We start from the raw sequence: 16738 nt of genomic DNA, 5'->3' as shown, positions 1-16738 counted from the left end.
GTGGGCCCCCCGCACTATCTGAATTTGAAACCCTGGAAAGGTGGTGGCCCCCGGGGTTGTGGGTGGGGGAGGGGTCGCACGGCCTCCCGCTTTAGTACATTAGCCCTAGCACTAATTTCATTTGTTTGCCCCGGTGAGTTGGCGTCTCCGCGGTGTGCTGTGTGAGCACCCCACATAATTAATAAACACTGCCCCTGGGATTTGGGCCACCCGAGGGCTTCATAAAAAAGACATGCGAGAACCAATGGGCACATTTTTAAAAAATGACCATGGGTCCATCCGCGAATTCACTGCAAAATTGGAGAAAAAAAATCCCCCGGCAGATCCATAAAGACTCTTCGATGCCAAGAAATGCTGCGTAAGCAAGCAGATGATGTACCAGACAGCTTCGGTTGACAACAGGAGGAAGACGAAGAAGCTTCAGCAGCACAAGAAGAATCATCATTGATCCATGATTCCGATTCAGAGTCCCAATCCGATGAGGAATCGACCACTCTTCAGCTGGCACAGAAGCATTGAACAGTGAGTACTTATCCCCCTGAAACAAAGCATCAGCTCCGGCCGAAAAGACTGCTCACAGTCCGCTAGTGCAAAAAGCCATTGTGTGCACTGGACTGATTCAGAAGCCCCACCCTCCGGCTCGGCTCCGAAATCTCGGGCTGCAGCGGGAGCCTCCACCTCCTCCACCTCTTGGTCCGCAGCCTCTCGATCTTCGGTCTCGTTTCCAAAACAAAAACAGCCAAATTCAGCTCTGACCACAGCTCCAACTACATTGAAGTTTCCTACACCAAAATGCTTTGTTTTCAGACCGAAATCCCTACCGGAGCCAATCCTTGAACAATTTCAAGAACTCGATCCCAAACAAAAAAGGCTCCAGATTCAGACTAGAACTAAAAGAATAGTTCTTCAACCAGCAAAACCTCACTCTTCTAAGAAGCAGTTGTATTTTTAAGAGGCTTTGGACATTCCTATACAGCCTCTAAAGAAAAAGGGGAAGGATGCTGCCACTCCCCATTGCACATCCCTATCTCACTTTCACCTATCCTACAAACACTGCCTCCACCAACTACTTCACCATCTCGCTCACCATAATTATCTGAGGCAGGTGACATGTTCCTCAATCACCAATAACAGAGGATGATGAGGAGATTCCACAAAACATACACCCAGGGATTGCTTGGGATGACTATGATATGGAACCACAAGGGGATACAGACCCTAATCAATATCCCACATGACAATCAATCACCAACTGATGTTGCAGCAACTTTCAATCCGGTCCCCTTATATAAATCTACAGTAGAGGAGGATTTTGTTTTTGAAACTATCTAATTCTCTGAGGGGGGCACAATACTTACCACTTCTTAAAGTCATAACATGTCCAGCAGATGAAACTGTCAAAGCTAGAATCATAACACCACACATTGACAAAAACTATAAGGCAGCATCATCAGGTCCTACGTATAATAAAGGTCAGTAAACCCCGGATTCTTTGTTAGTCTCTAATGCAAGAAAAAGGGCTAACTCCCAAACATCAGGAGCTGCATCACCTCCAGAGAAAGAATCTAAAGTAATAGATGCTTCTGGGAAACGTGTTGCTGCACAAGCATCTCATCATTGGTGTATAGCCAACAGCCAAGCTCTATTAGCTAGATATCACAGATGACTTCCTTTCCACTCCCCTAGACCACTTAACACCTGTCAGGGGTCTTCTTCAACAATTTCTCCTTACTTGGAAATCAATCGTAACAGCTCAATGTGTGTTGGAGATTATCCAACATGGTTACTGTCTGGAGGTCATTAAAATTCCTCCAAATATCCCACCTCACAAACTGTCCATTCAACATCAAAATCTCGTACAACAAGAAATAACATATTACAAAAAGGAGCACTAGAACCAGTTCAAAAACAGTTTCATGGAACAGGGCTTTATTCAGTATACTTCCTTATTCCCTAAAAGAATGGGTCGCTTCGACCCATTCTTCTATCTCAGACCACTAAATCATAACCTATCAGAACACTTCCATATGGTCACACTTCAAGAAATCATTCTTTTGTTACAAAAATGAGACTTCATGGCTGCCCTAAATCTAAAGGACACCTACTTCCATATACCTATTCCTCCCTCACACAGAACATATCTCTGGTTTCAATTCCAAGGAAACCATTATCAATTCAAAGTTCTTCCCTTTGGGATTTCCACTGCACCAAAGGTATTCACAAAATGTCTAGCAGTTGTAGCAGCACTTCTGCACAGATGAAACATACATGTCTTTCTGTACTTAGACGACTGGCTAATAAAAAGCAAACATCCAATGCAAACAAAATACTCAACCAACCCTAACTGTACTACATCATGTGGGGTAAATAGCAGTGCATAGTGAGGGCACACGTTATAGTCATCCCATACTCTGAATCAAAACAAAGACATATACAGGTTAGTACTTGGTGCACAGAGTGTTCTATGTTATATAGAAATTTACATGATAAGACGATTCTGTCTAACAACTCAAGGCTGCTCACAATACTAAATATGTTTTACATAGAAGCTTTTCCCTGTTGAAAAACTTTTGTTTTTGCAGAGCCAAAAAACTTCTGTGTACCTTTCTGAACACAAATGGTCAACTGTCACCTGCACACAGAGTTACTCTTCAATCCAAGGATTTATAACGTGTTCAATACCTCTACTATGATGCATTAGTGGCACATGTGTTTTGTAAACACTTACACCCATTAGCTGTACACAGGCTGTACAAAATTAGGTAGAAATGTAATATGGTATATACTCCCACAGTCACATGCAAATATTTTGTGATACTTTATGTGAGCCAGAATGTAAGAGTTGCAAAACCAAATTCCTGCCAATCATTGAATGGGCAGTGCACCTGCCATCAGATCGTCTTAATTAAATTGTCACATTTAATTTGAAACCTCCTTTTAGATTTACATTTACAGTAACAACATTTACTTTTAACTTTATGTTTAGCGGTTGGAGGTATGATGAGGGGTTTAGTTTGGCCTTTGAAGTTTAGAATTGATTTAGGGTTTAGGATTTAGGATTTCAGGGTTCAACACCTGTCTCCATATACTCTTTGTCAATGGACTAGTTTACCTTGGGATGTAATAAAACTGCAGTAGAAAAGGTATTAACAATATAATGGCATGGAGTACGCTGTAAAATAAATGTTTATGCTTTGCAGCTGTATTTCAGTGTGTAGATGTATTTGTAGGTGTAATGGCATACATACGCACCAGTTCAATGGTCTGATCTTCAGTTAGTGAACAAAGAACAAATGTACAGTAAATTAGTCATCTTGTAATTATTTTCTAATTCACATACCAATATTTTTAGCTAGTTTACCTCTTTTGGACTTTGTCACTTTACTAAACAATTTTAAGGAACCCACTGATTGTTGAAGATAATCAAGGTATTTTTCCAGTAATTAAGCAGTGGTGCAATTTGTATTCATTTAATAACCGGCAGTTAATGGTTTTCAAGGTTTTTACAATGATCTATATATTTTAAACAATTTCAGGAGTAGTTGATTAGTTGGGGATACAGTTGTGTGAAATTGAAGAAGCTGATGTGCAGGAGGACTAATTTTGGGTTGGCTACATAATTTAATATCCCTCTGGGGCGTGGGTACTCACAAACTTTCTCTTGGGGGCCAAAACTACAGTGTGCTTTGTGGCCGAGGGTCGCACCAGTGGGGGCAGGGCCAATAGGGGTGGGGTCATTTGGGGGCGGGGCTAGTGGAAAGAAAAAATCACCACCTTTTCAAAACATTGCTAGGCAATGTATTTTACTACCATCCGGTCAGTATCTTCCCCATACTTTTTGGCATATATGTTAATAGTTTGAATTACAACTTTTTCATGCAGTTCAATGGTAATATGTTAAAAAAAGTGCCTTTCCATTTAAAAATGCACTTGGTTTAAAATGTATTTTGTAAACCTGTGCCTCACACTACTTCCACACACCCCACTGCTCTTCCACCTGCTCCTATACACCCCTATGTATCTGCTTGTAAGGGGTGTAACCCCATACATTCCCTTATATACCCTGTATCCAACCTTGCCTTTTCCTTACTGCCCCCTTCTTTTGTAAGGCTTATTTTCATTTTTTTGTGGTCATTACCCTTTTACTTTTGTTTCAAACATATTTTATTTTCTGTAATATGCAAGCTGCGGGCGGATGGAGATCAACTGGAGCTTAGATCAAGCCTCAGTGCAGAGAGGACGTCGTGGGCAACAAGGAAGCAGGAAGCTTTCCAGAAGGCCCCATAAAAGTCAGCTGTGAAAGCGCAATAGCTGACTTTTTGAGGGCCTTTTTTTCCCGCCATGTGTACAGGGCCGGACTGGGAACCAAAACCGGTCCTGGCAAAGTGCTCGGTCGGCCCCCCTGGGGGGTTGGGGGTGCCGCCGCCGGTTTTCGGGCGATTTTTTTACAGGGCCGTAATACGGCCCTGTAACAAAAATGGCCCCTAGCTGCCCAAAACCGGCCCCCACCCGTGCGGTCCACCGGGGGATTGCCCGGTGCGCGCTACGGCCAATCCGGCCCTGCATGTGTAATGTCACAGAGCCGGGCAGTAAACACAGAACAGGGCAGCTGGAGCATGCGCAGGCTCTGGTGACCCTCTTCAGCGTTTACCGACACTTTTGAAAAAACATGGGCACATTTCCTGCAAGGTCCGTGGGCTGCAAATGAAGGCCTGCCGGGCTGTACTATGAGTACCACGGCTCTGGGGCATCAACTTCGGGGCATCAACTTCAGCGCCTAATCTATTAGAGATAACCCACAGATCAAAGAGTCATGTGAATATTCCTAATCCAAAACAGATGGACCACATATGGAGCTAGAAAAAATACCAGCTAGTAATAACTGCTGCATTTCTTGAGGATGCTTTTAGCGCTTTTGAGAGAATTGCACTTCACTAATTTTCTTAGGTTTTAAGTGATGAGGGCCTCTTCTTCTGACTTGGTTGCAAATTCTTACACTTTGTGTAAGAGAGGAGTTAAATTATATCATAATAACTTTTATTTCGTCAAGCAAACCCTAAAGAGTTTACAGACATAAAAACTAATATTTGCACATATTAAAAAACAATAGATAAAATTGGAGGTTGGTTATTCCAATAACAGATCATATCAGTACTATGTACAACTTTGGGTTATAATGAACTAAATGAGACCTCTAGTGCAAATCACAATCTACAAGAACTTCTATACATTTAAAAATATTTCATAATCAATTAATTCAGGCAGTAAGACCCTAAAAAGTTAAAAAGACCCAATACTAGTCAAGAACACCGAATGAGTTAAATTATATATTGTGCTTTGAATTCATGTCTGGTTTGTGTTTTTCTTTTTTAAATCTGTGTGAACCACTCCTCTGAGCTATGTTGGTATAATGACCTTTGTACTTATCTGTGAGTAGGCTACCTGCTTTATCTGTAGGGATGTGGACCGGCTTATACTTCAGCCAACACTTACTGGAGTGAAATACCCTCGTGTTCTCAACATCTCCGCTTTCCTTTTCCAGGTGTGGCTGTTCAGACAGAAACCAGAGTCTCTAAATCCGTTGGCGAAATACCACAGCCTGACGTCCGGATTGGGAAACAGTTATGTGAAGCCTATCGGGGTGAGTATTGACATCTGTTTATGTAGATCTATCTGGCTTTCGGTTTTTAATGGTGGTCATCCACAGCTACATGTTTACAATGCATGTTTTCACTCTGACTGTAACTGTGTATGCCATGGTTGTCATTGGAAGTTAATGACATAGCTATTTCATGATGATCGTAGACCCTAGACCCCCATGGGCGCATTGATTCGTAGACTTCTAAAGTCGACTCTCTCAAGTACAACAAAATTAGATTACATTTCTGTGCGTTTATCATAAGCCGCATAGAATTCGTTAAGTTTCAGCGGTCAATTTTGGCATACAAATATCAGAACATCAGCTTCATTCACACATCTGTTGTCTAGAATTATACGTCAGAATATCGTGGGCATACATTTCATCTGACATAAATATTATCGTCTATATATCTTTCATTAAAATATTGGGTGTAGATTTTCTATTATTGTTTCGAATGTGATATTTAGGACACAATATTTTGTCGACCACTATATTCAGGTACCGTACCATTGTCCAGTGCCTTCTTCATGCTCTCTGTGTGCTGTGGCCTTGTGACTACTTTTATTCTCTGACTTTTGTAACTGGAGTACAAATAGACATTTCTAGATTCAACACTGCAACAGGACGCTCGCAATGGTATGTTGTGCACATTCCGTCCTTACGACCTATGATGGTGATGCATGCTGTGAGCTCACCTTGGTGATATTTGATAATGATTTGTAATGCATCCCACTGCTTTATGGTACTGGACTAGACTTATTTGTTTGCAATCAGGCTCCACCATGTGGCTTATCTATGATGTGTGGATGTCTCAACCAGTGACTGCAAATATGTGCATCTTCTCACCGCTTGGGAAATAAAGTAAAGACCACTGACCAGGGACGTAGACTGCAATGGGGAAATATATCTCAGAGTTGTTTTTAAAGAATCTGATGATTTCCTGTTTCTCTGAAATCCAGGCTTGCTTGGATGTAGAGGCTTCTAACATTTGCATTCTATCTGTATATAAGACGACGGGCATTTATTTTAACACTGCCCTCTCAATAAAAAGCAAGCCAGGCTCCTCATTGCCCCATGGTTGGTTGGATAAGACCTGTACAAGGGCATGCAGGGCACTCTTAGCACAGTTAGAATTAGTGCCAAGGGACAAGAGCAAAATTAAACACTGTGGGGCAATATATAATGCAACAATCGGTCATAGGAAGAAGGAATTACAGGCAGAGATGTGGGAGGATTTATTCTCAGCAAGTACCAGGAAGGACAGTATGCTCTTCTGGAAAGTGGTTAATCATCTCTTCTTTAAAGAGGAGAGTGGGACAGACCTAGCGGGCCTGGTACCAACTCAGAAATGGGAAGATCACTTTTTGGTACTATATAGGTAGTGTGTCTGGTTGAGGACTTGTCCCCAAGGGACCAGGCAGCTAAACTATCATTGCACGGGGTAGGCGAATGCAGACCAGTTGCAACCTTTGGCAGTGAAATATGGGGTTATGCAAATCTAGACCAACTGATGCCAGCAGAGAATAAATATGTCTGAGGACTTTTGGGATGGGGACAATATAGCTCCACTGAAATTATGCATGAGGAATTAGTTAGCCGTTACATTATAGATTATATTAGGTTACGGCCCCTACTGCTCTGGTGTAGTGTTTCGTTAAAAGAAGTTCTAAGCCTGAACAGATTAATTGTACTTGATTGCATGAAATTAGACTATATATGCAATATACCACGACTGGTTTACATCAGAGAGTATTTTATAAACTTAGGAAGACCAGAGTCCTTTTTAGGTCTCGGCTAGCGAAGGCTGCACTTGCGCAGTCTCGCTCGCGAGATTTAATGACTTGGAGAAGAGGGGCTTGAACCCGCCCCTCTTCTCTCCTCTTCTCCATTGGCTGGCCTCTTAAATGCTGGCCAGCCATTGAAGAAGAGATTCGTCTCGCAAAACAGGCCCCGTCCTTTTCGGATTCGGGGGCGTGTTTTTTCGCTACTTTTCGCAGGGCGTGTTGTTCTCTCCTCCAGCCAATGGCAAGAGGAGAGAAAAAGAAAAACACGCCCCGAATCCGAAACCGCCGCTGCCTTTCTCCGAGGCATTTCTGCTTCACCTCGGAGAAAGGCGGCGGTGTTAATGGCGTCCTCTCCCCCTGCTCTCGCTCCCGCCATGACTTCCAGCCGCGACACTGCTCTCGCTGCCGCCATGACTTCCAGCCGCGACACTGCTCTCGCTGCCGCCATGACTTCCAGCCGCGACAGATGAACAGAAGGGGCTTACGGGCAGGATGTTTAATTCGTCCGCGTGGCTTGAATACAACCGAACTACTAATTCACCTCATGCATGGATTACTCATTGCTTCCCCCATCCACCCCCTACCACCTTTTCTGTTAAATGATGGGTGATTTTGAGAGGTTTGAAATGATCCTCCTTAGTTAACTTTAGTTATAGTCGCAAAAGTGGTAATGATGCGGGGCGGCATGACAGGACCGCCTAGTTGTAATGGGAGAGAACGGTGAGTTCCAGGTTGTCCCCTCTCTCGTTTACCACCACTGCGCCCCCTTTCCCTCTACTGGTGTCTTGGTGTTCGATGGTCTGGATCTCCGCCATTTTCTGCCGAGGGGCGATGTGAAGACGACCCGAGCCCTCCGTCTTGATGGCATGCTTCTGGCTTTCAACTCTCCGCTTGTTTCCGGTCTTTTATTTTGTTGACCCAGCCGGACAGTGCCGTCTCCACGTTCTCCTCTTAACGGGATGCCTTTTCTCAACAAGACCTTGGACCTTGCCTTTGTTGCTGCCTGGGGGGTGATGGACTGGCCCTGGGTTTTGGCACGACCTCCAGTTCAGACCGGGGGTGCCTTGCTGCTTCCCCCACTTCCACCCAGCCTTTTACCCATACAGACTTTTACCCATATGGACATCCTCCATCTAGGAGATTCCTCCAGACCCATGATGGCAAAATGTCTTGCTCTGGAAATATGCAATATATAAGCGCGTTTTAAAATGTAACCATGAGTGAATATGCAACTTGTAGTACACCTTTGTACTTACTACTGCCCCTATGTGAATGTAGCGTTTTTCTGTCTTTTGCTGTTTGTACCTTTTTTATGTAATCCAAAGTCCTTATGTAATGCAACTGGATCTTATGTAAAGCGTTCTGACACCTACGGTTAATGTTTGCGCTAGATAAAATCGCATTTAAATGTTATTATCCCTCTAGAAAGTAAAAAGTAGTATTCGCTGCGGACGGTTTGTGTTTAATGAGGCTTTGACGTTTTAGTTGCATCTTGGCAGATCTTACATAAGCGCCCAAAACATTTGGGAAGTCTTTATTTTGTGCTATTTTTTTCAATTGTTTTGGAAGTTGTCTCAAAATGTGCACCGATATACCCTGGATGTCACATCTTAAGTAGTGCAGTGGCAGTCCATTTTAAATTTAATCGTGTGGGTCTCCTTTTGACTTTTTGGAGGCAGTATTGATAAGCCTGCACAATGTGTCTTCACGTTGTAAGTCGTTCACGTGTGTAGCTATCGGTGGTCCAGCAGGTACAGTGGTACCGGAGCCTATTAAGTAACAAAAAAATATGAAAGTGCTGCTGGTTCCATTTATTAGCCCGCCTCAAAATTAGAACGGGTTGCGTTTGGTTTGGGGCAATGTAGGCAAATGTTAATGTCTTTACACTTGCTGGGGTTTATGCAACTTCGTTCCTTACGTCCAATGATTAAAGATAGTTGTCACTGCTGTTCACATTATGAACCACTGTGATTACGCTACAACTCGATGAGGACGAACGAGGTCTCGCATTTGAGAGTGTCATGAGCAATGACAATAACTCTAACTTTTACAATGCCGAGACCATTGCATTGTAAATGCTTGTTTAATCCATCTAATATTACCAAACAAGACGTGGCCTGGTTAAAGGGAGCTTTTAATGTAAGAGTAGCTGCTGAGAAAGAAGCTGTATAACTGGCCAATCATATTATTTCAAAAGTGTATCATGGTTAAGACGCTTCCAGGGATCGAGCCATACTTACTCTATGAGATGCCTATTTACCAGCGCCGTCTTTTAACTTTTTTTTAGGCTGGGTCTTTTTCATCAGTTGTTGTATCCGGAGGGAACATGGTATAAGTATATTGATCCTCCATATTGCTCCTGTAATTTATCTTTTAAATGTGATACTTTGCACATTGGTATGATATATCCTGTCTGCACAGCTCCTTCATACATTTTTAAAACCTCTTTTTTTAATTGAATCCTTTGATCAGGTCAGGCCAGCTTTTTTGTTTTTACAACTTTTAAATTCACAGTTAATACGTTATAACGTATCGATGTTTCGTATGGGGGTTCATAAAGCGGTACAATAGGGGACACTACCAGTGATATTGTATGCTGTATAATCTATTTATGTACTTTTTTTATCCTATTGGATTCTCTTATGTACTTGTATGATTGTATTGCAAAATCGAATACAAGTCTGATTATTTTAGGACAAGAATAGCTGGGAGAAATGTATCGGTATAATGACGTTCATTTATATTTTATTGCTTGAAAACTCTATTCTTTTATTTCAGTGAGTATTCTTGTGCTGCCCATACTAGAAAATAATATAGATAATACGAGTGACATAGCGGACCCTTGATGAGCGCACTTCCAGGACTTTTTTCTTAGGTCTTTGTCCCTTCGGTTTTCGTCTTAGTATTGTGGCAACATTCTGACAATCAATGTATTATGTCTGTAATTGTTTTGTATACTTACACTGTTATTATCTGTGATTCGTATCTATCATGTTTCTATGTACTTATAATACTTTTGCACTGTGCACTTTTATGGTTCGTTGAACCGAAATAAAGTTGGTTGATTGATTGACAATAAATAGGAGTAGCATCTGCTACCCCTGGCTTACCATTAGCTATAACTGGCATGTGCTTGCTACCCATGATCTCAAAGATCATGAAGTCGTATTCAAAAACAGAAAGTCGTATTCAAAAACAGAAAGTAATGAGAACTTGTCAGACCCATACTTTGAAATAAATAAACTGTGTTGAGATACATGTAAGTCACTTAACAGCTGATTGCCCTGTCCTTCTAGTTTTCAGGAAAATCTGGGTTTGGTGGGTTTGCATCATTGCCGTACAACTTTGTGCCCAAATGATGCAGTCCTCCTCAATGAAATTTCCCCATCAAAAACATACCAATGTCTTGAGAGTGGTTTCTTGCTCAGATCAATGAAAAACCCACTGATGCCTAATAACCCGATGAAGACGACCTAGGGAAACACACATTTGGGTTAGGCCTGGGGAGCGATATGTTGCTGTGTGAGGAAGTCTGAATGACACTAACCTGTTTTGGGTGGAATATACAATCTGGGCATTGCCTTGGTGAGAGTGTTTTCCTGATAGCCAATCAGAGTGGGGGATTCTGTCACATAGTTCAGTTGATGTTCGCACCATAGCATTGTTGTATGTTATGATGATGTGGTTCATAGACTTTATTTGGGGTGAACCCTTGGGTATCTGCGTGCTTGAGAAGAAACTATTAGTATCATTATTAGCTTTTAGTTTGGTTAAAAACCATTAACAGCATCCAAACAATCCAATGTTTCATTTAAAAAAAATCAATACAATTCATACTTATTTGATTGTATAAAGCCATTATAACATGCATACAATCCGGTATTTCATTTGAAAAAATCAATACAATTCATACATATTTGATTGTTTAAGAAATCCAACAGTATTGATACAATGCATAATTAAAATCATTAAATAATTATCATGAAACATTAGGGTCATAGGCCCATCTTGTAATAAAAATCACCATTCATTAAAAATTTTGACCCATCTCATCATGTGCAAATCCAACTGCGAGTAGATTTCTACTGAAACTAAAAATGATACACAGGGAAGTGTCATGTATCAGGACTCTTAGGGCTTCTTGATGTCTCCTGAAACCCATTTTGTTGCAAAGCAGGCGGATCCATTTCTTCCTGATCTTGTCATAGGCCATGCAAAAGAACAAAATAGGTGCGATATTTTCAATGCTACCGTGGGTGCATAAAGTGCAAATAGACTATTCATCAGTTTTATTGTGTGGCTTCCACTTTACAGTGAAGGCTTTGACTTGGGGAGTTTCATAACAAAACTTCAGGTACAATATTTTAGCTAGATACAGTTGAACATTATCTAGGAACTCCTCAAAGCCGGGGCTTGGTTGTACTGCAAGAAATTGCAAAGTCAGCCTACCTAAGCTTGGATCAGAGTGAGCAGCGGTCAAAAGGTGGTCCCAATATACTTGCTTCAGGTGTTTCTTAGAGCTTGGTTTTAATGCTTCTGGCTCACTCCAGTAAGAGGCTAGGCCGAGTTTGATAAGCCAAGTCTCAACGTGTCAGAACCAAGGGAAGGTTAAAGTTTTATCTAATTTCAGCAATTCTCTTAGCCTTCCCTGGAGAAACTATTTCATTACTCTACATGATTGTTAAACCTGGTAGCTTTTGGTATGTTCCCTCAGTCTTTTTTGCCTTCTGACCTCCTGTTTTTGATGGTATGCTGGACTTCGTTTTTGCTGGTGTAGTGTCTCTGCGCACTATTTCACTGCAATTCAGTGCTAAAGTGCAAGTGCTCCTACAGTAAATTGTGTTATGATTGGTTATTCAGGATTGACATATTTTTATTTCCTAGTAAGTCCCTAGTATTGTGCACAGGGCCTGTAAATCAAATGCTGTGGGTCTGCAGCACTGGTTGTGAAACCCACACACGTAGCCTTTCAAAGATGTCTCAGAGCTGCCTCTGAAGTGTCTGCTTTCAGTTTTTACTGCCATGTTGACCTGGCAAGTGCACCCACTTGACAGGCCCTAACCTTCCCTTTTCTTACATGTAAGACTCTCCTAAGGGAGGCCCAAGGTAGTCCTGTGGGCAGGGTGCAGTGTACGTGAAAGGTAGGACATGTAGTAGTGTGTTTTACATGTACTGATGGTGAAATACTGACAATTTCGTTTTTCACTATTGAAAGACTGTCTGTCCCATAGATTAACATGGGAACTGCATTGTAACATCTTACAAGTTTAACTTTGCATTAGGACAAGATGCAGCAATGGAATTTAGGCTCTTTGAAGTGAATTTAATAACACATCTTTTAGTAAAAGTGGTTTTTCAAATTGTGTGTTTGAAAATGCCACTTTTAGAAAGTAGGCATTTTCTTGCTTAACCATCCTGTGTGCCTCTCTGCCTGTTTGTGTATTCACCGTCTGGTTTTGGATTGACAGGAGCTGGGGATGTGCATCCACCCTAGACAGTCACAAGTGGGGCTGAGGTGGGTCCTGCCTTTCCTGGATGACTCATAGCCAGGCTGAATAGACCTTTCTGCATTTAGAGTGGTGGGAGGAGTTTTCCCTAGCAGCTAAATAGGCTGTGTTTGCTCTGTGCAATGCTGTCTCCACCTCTTGTAGTGAAGCTGGACCAGGGAGAACAGAACTGGTTTTCACTGAAATCAGACTTTCTGCCCAAAACTTCAAAGTGAAAAGTACTATAAATATTGGGGCCTTGGCCCCAGAACTTTAGAACTTGTTTGGGCTAAGGAACCTGCCAAGAAGAAGAGCTGGAGAAGCTGTAAGGAGGAACTACCACTTCGCTGTGTGCCTTTCTGTGTTGCCCTGCAATGGCTGCTTCGGTCTTGGACAGTGAAAGGACTGGACTTTTTGCAACTTATATTACTGAGTTTCTCCAAGGGCTTGAAGTAGAGGTTGCCCCCTGTTCAAGAAGTCTGAGGAACAGCAAAGGCTTCAAGATCATCTGCTACCAGCACAGAGAACAGTTTTTTTTTTTTTGTGCTGCAACAAAGAAATATCAACCTGACACCATCCACGACACCGCTGCCAACTCTGGCCTGTTGGCACCGCACCACAACCCTGGTCTCACTGCCACCACTGAGCCACTGCTTGCACTGTGACTGGAGAGCAACACACCTCACACCGCCTCGCTTCACATCGCCACCCTGGTATCACCAATGATGCCACTCCCTGCGGACATTGACACAGCTGCATGCACCGTGACCTGGGGACACTGCTTGTAAGTTACTCTACGCACCGCCCCGTCTCACACCGCAGCCTTGGCCTGCCAGAGCCATCGATTCCAGTGTTTCAGCGATAACAATGTCGCTGCTTGCACCGTGACCTGCCAGCACTGCTCCACTTCACACTGCAGCCCTGGTCTCACTGACGCCACTGGGCACCGGTATCGAGCCGCTGCCTGCACAGCGACCTGAGAGCACCGCCTGCCTGCCAGCGCTCTTGACTTCAACCTCACAGAGTTTGATCTGCAACGCATGTGACTGATGATGCCTGCACCGACCTCCGGGATCGACACCTCTTTGGAGCTCATCGCAAGTTCCACGACGCCCTGCATTTGAAAGGTACTGTGTCCGGGTCAACCGACACCGTAGCTGGCCCGCGACACCGCGGTCACCATGAACTGTTGGATTTGTTTGGTCACGACGCCGTGATAGCTTTGTCTGGGGTTATCGACTTCAAGGAATCGTATTGTAAGTCTATTTTTGTAATATTCGTTTGTTGATTACTGTATGTTAGATTTTCATCATTTTGTTCTTGTTTTACACCGGTAAAAATTGGCTACTTTTCTAAAAACGTGTGTGTGGTCTTTTTGTAGTGTTTTCACTCTGTTACTGAGTGTGTGTGTGTGTTACGTGCAAATGCTTTACACATTGCCTCTGAGATAAGCCTGAATGCTAGTGCCAAGCTACCAAGGGGGTGAGCAGGAGTTATTTTGGAAGTGTAGTCCCCTTTACCCTGACTAGAAGGAAGGGCCCCTACTTGGACAAGGTGCATACCTCTTCCAACTAGAGACCCCAATGTCTAACAATGATATTGGCCTGTTTCTCACAAAACAGTTTCAAAATGTCTGCACCACGATACATGCCTGTATTCCAGAAATGGACTGTGTGCGACCGTGGTCACCGGACCTCACTTTTTATTGGTCTCATTATTCCCTCCTCCTTCTTTCCCTGATGCTCCATTGTTTACAGTCTTAGATAATTTTTGGTTGGGCACATTTATTCCAAATGTGCTTCTTAAAAGTATGTTCATTGCTTTCAGTTGCCTGTTATCTATGTGTTTATGGTCTGATGTGGCAGTGCGCCAACTGGCTACAATTTGCTTATTTATTTGACATCGCCTCATACTTGGCTATTTCTCTCATGCTAGATGGACCTTGACTATGACACCAGTAACCGGTTCTACGAGAAGTTGCTTGTCCTGGAAAAGCAGGTCAGAGAGTGGGTGCGCTGAGCAGCACAGAAGGAGAACTAACAGTAACCAGAGTGTGGGATCAGTGTCTACCTCGCACACTCTCAAGGGAGAGTACACTGTGGAAGGCATTATAGTTGCAGTCGTAATGTGCACTTCAGCTAATCCCTGTGAACGGACACAAAAAGCCTGAATCCTAGACCATTTGCTCAGCAACAAAATGTTGCATCCAGTGGTGCAAACACTTCTCCAAAATAATCACAAGAACTGTTTTCACTTTACCAATATTTTTGTATTTTGTGTAGACTTTCTTCTTGGACTACGATGTCTGTCAACTTGAGCCTCCAACACTGCCAGTGAAGAAGACCGATGATGTATGTAGGATGGAAGTTGATCAAGGAAGCTTTGCCTCATTTTATATGACAATTATGGACTATGTGGTCCATATCCTCGCAAGTCTATGAAAAGGACCACCATTGGACCAACCCTGTCTCTGCTGCTCAGCCTATATCCATGTCAAATAAATATAATTTTGGTTAAAAAGGGAGGTGGAAAAGTAAATTGCATGCAAAAACCTGGAACTCTTATGTGTTTTGGAGGATATTCTGACTTAAGCACTGATAGTGTACTGAAGTCCTGCATATTTTCCCATTTTTGAGGAGCAGTTTTCAGCATGCACAACGACCATAGGTGTTTGTCTATTTTATGGGATGTGACTTTAGTACAACAAACACAGATAGATCATGTAGTTCTTTTTTTTCTCGAGTCTTGCTTGCAGGTCATAGAATCCACTTTCACCGTAGATGGTAGTTTCTTTAGGAGGTATATGACAATAGTACAGGGTTCTCCAAAGTCTATCCTGGAGAACCAGATCGATACCAGATTTTTAGGATAACTACATTTATCTTAATGAGTATATGATCAAAATCTGGCATGGATCAGGCCTTCCACGGCCGACTTTGGAGAACCCTGCATTAGTAAATAGAACGCACATAGGTTTGACATAATTGTTCTTTTAGTACATTGCTATGTCCTTGATCATAAATGCCCAGAGACTGCATATGGTTGGGGTTTTTGGTATCTGACTTCAGTTCATAAAATCCACTTACAGCACACAGTTCTTTTTTGAGTAACACATAAATTGCACAGAGTAAATCAGACGTCCTCTGTGTTATTTTTTCAAATTCAGAAGCGAAAGTCTAAGCCTTAATAAATCTTCTGTTGAATCTGGCCTTTTATTACAGAGCTTTGGTGCATTCATTTCCATTGTCCCTCAAAATTGGAAGCAGTAATTTTTGTGTTGGTTGCAAGCAAGCCTTATGTGTGTTTTTTTCACACCATGATAGTCTACAAGAGTTCCAAGCTTTTTGGACTGGCCTTCTTTCTCTTAGTTGCATTTCCTGAATGAAACCCTTAATGTGTAACCCTTCAGCATCCAATTACCTCCACTTTGGACCTGAGTAGCACAGACAGTCCAGTGCCATGTCTGCAGATCCCATTCATCTTCTTAAATGTTCATAAACAATGATCAGTTTCACCCAAGTCAGATGTTTGATCCTAGAACATCTTTAAAACTGATAGGAAGAAGAAAATGATGGACTGGGATGCAGGTCATAGAATCCACTTTCACCTTAGATGGTAGTTTCTTTAGAAGGTATATGACAGTAGTACAGGGTTCTCCAAAGTCTATCCTGGAGAACCAGATCGATACCAGATTTTTAGGAAAACTACATGTTCGAGGCATATGAACTGCAGAATTCACACTCTGTGCATAGATCGCCATCTGGTGTTAGGCTTGGATGCTTGCACCTTGTTGTTTTCTTGGAAGAAGTCTTTTGTAGTCACGAGAT

The 16738-nt window shown here is 42.4% G+C and overlaps 1 protein-coding gene across 2 annotated transcripts in view; it reads left to right on the top strand.

Annotated features, from left to right (window-relative positions):
* The window catches only part of HSD17B7 (hydroxysteroid 17-beta dehydrogenase 7), a 179633-nt gene extending 163507 nt beyond the window's left edge, over window positions 1-16126 (top strand). Inside the window, exons 8-10 of one of the 2 annotated variants that reach the window (XR_014960605.1) lie at window positions 5543-5641; window positions 14847-15710; window positions 15854-16126. Coding sequence is in view for 1 of the 2 variants with exons in the window: in XM_085601517.1 (XP_085457643.1) it covers window positions 5543-5641; window positions 14847-14930 (183 nt within the window). In the remaining variant the exon portion in view is untranslated. Of the gene's footprint in view, window positions 1-5542; window positions 5642-14846 lie in introns of both variants that reach the window. The other variant, XM_085601517.1, reaches the window with a different exon arrangement.
* Window positions 16127-16738: the final 612 nt, after the last annotated feature.

Source organism: Triturus cristatus, chromosome 4_2 (assembly GCF_964204655.1).
Source record: "Triturus cristatus chromosome 4_2, aTriCri1.1, whole genome shotgun sequence".
NCBI lineage: Eukaryota > Metazoa > Chordata > Amphibia > Caudata > Salamandridae > Triturus > Triturus cristatus.
Note: the sequence above shows the minus strand (reverse complement) of the source record. Positions and strands in the feature narration are given on the sequence as shown.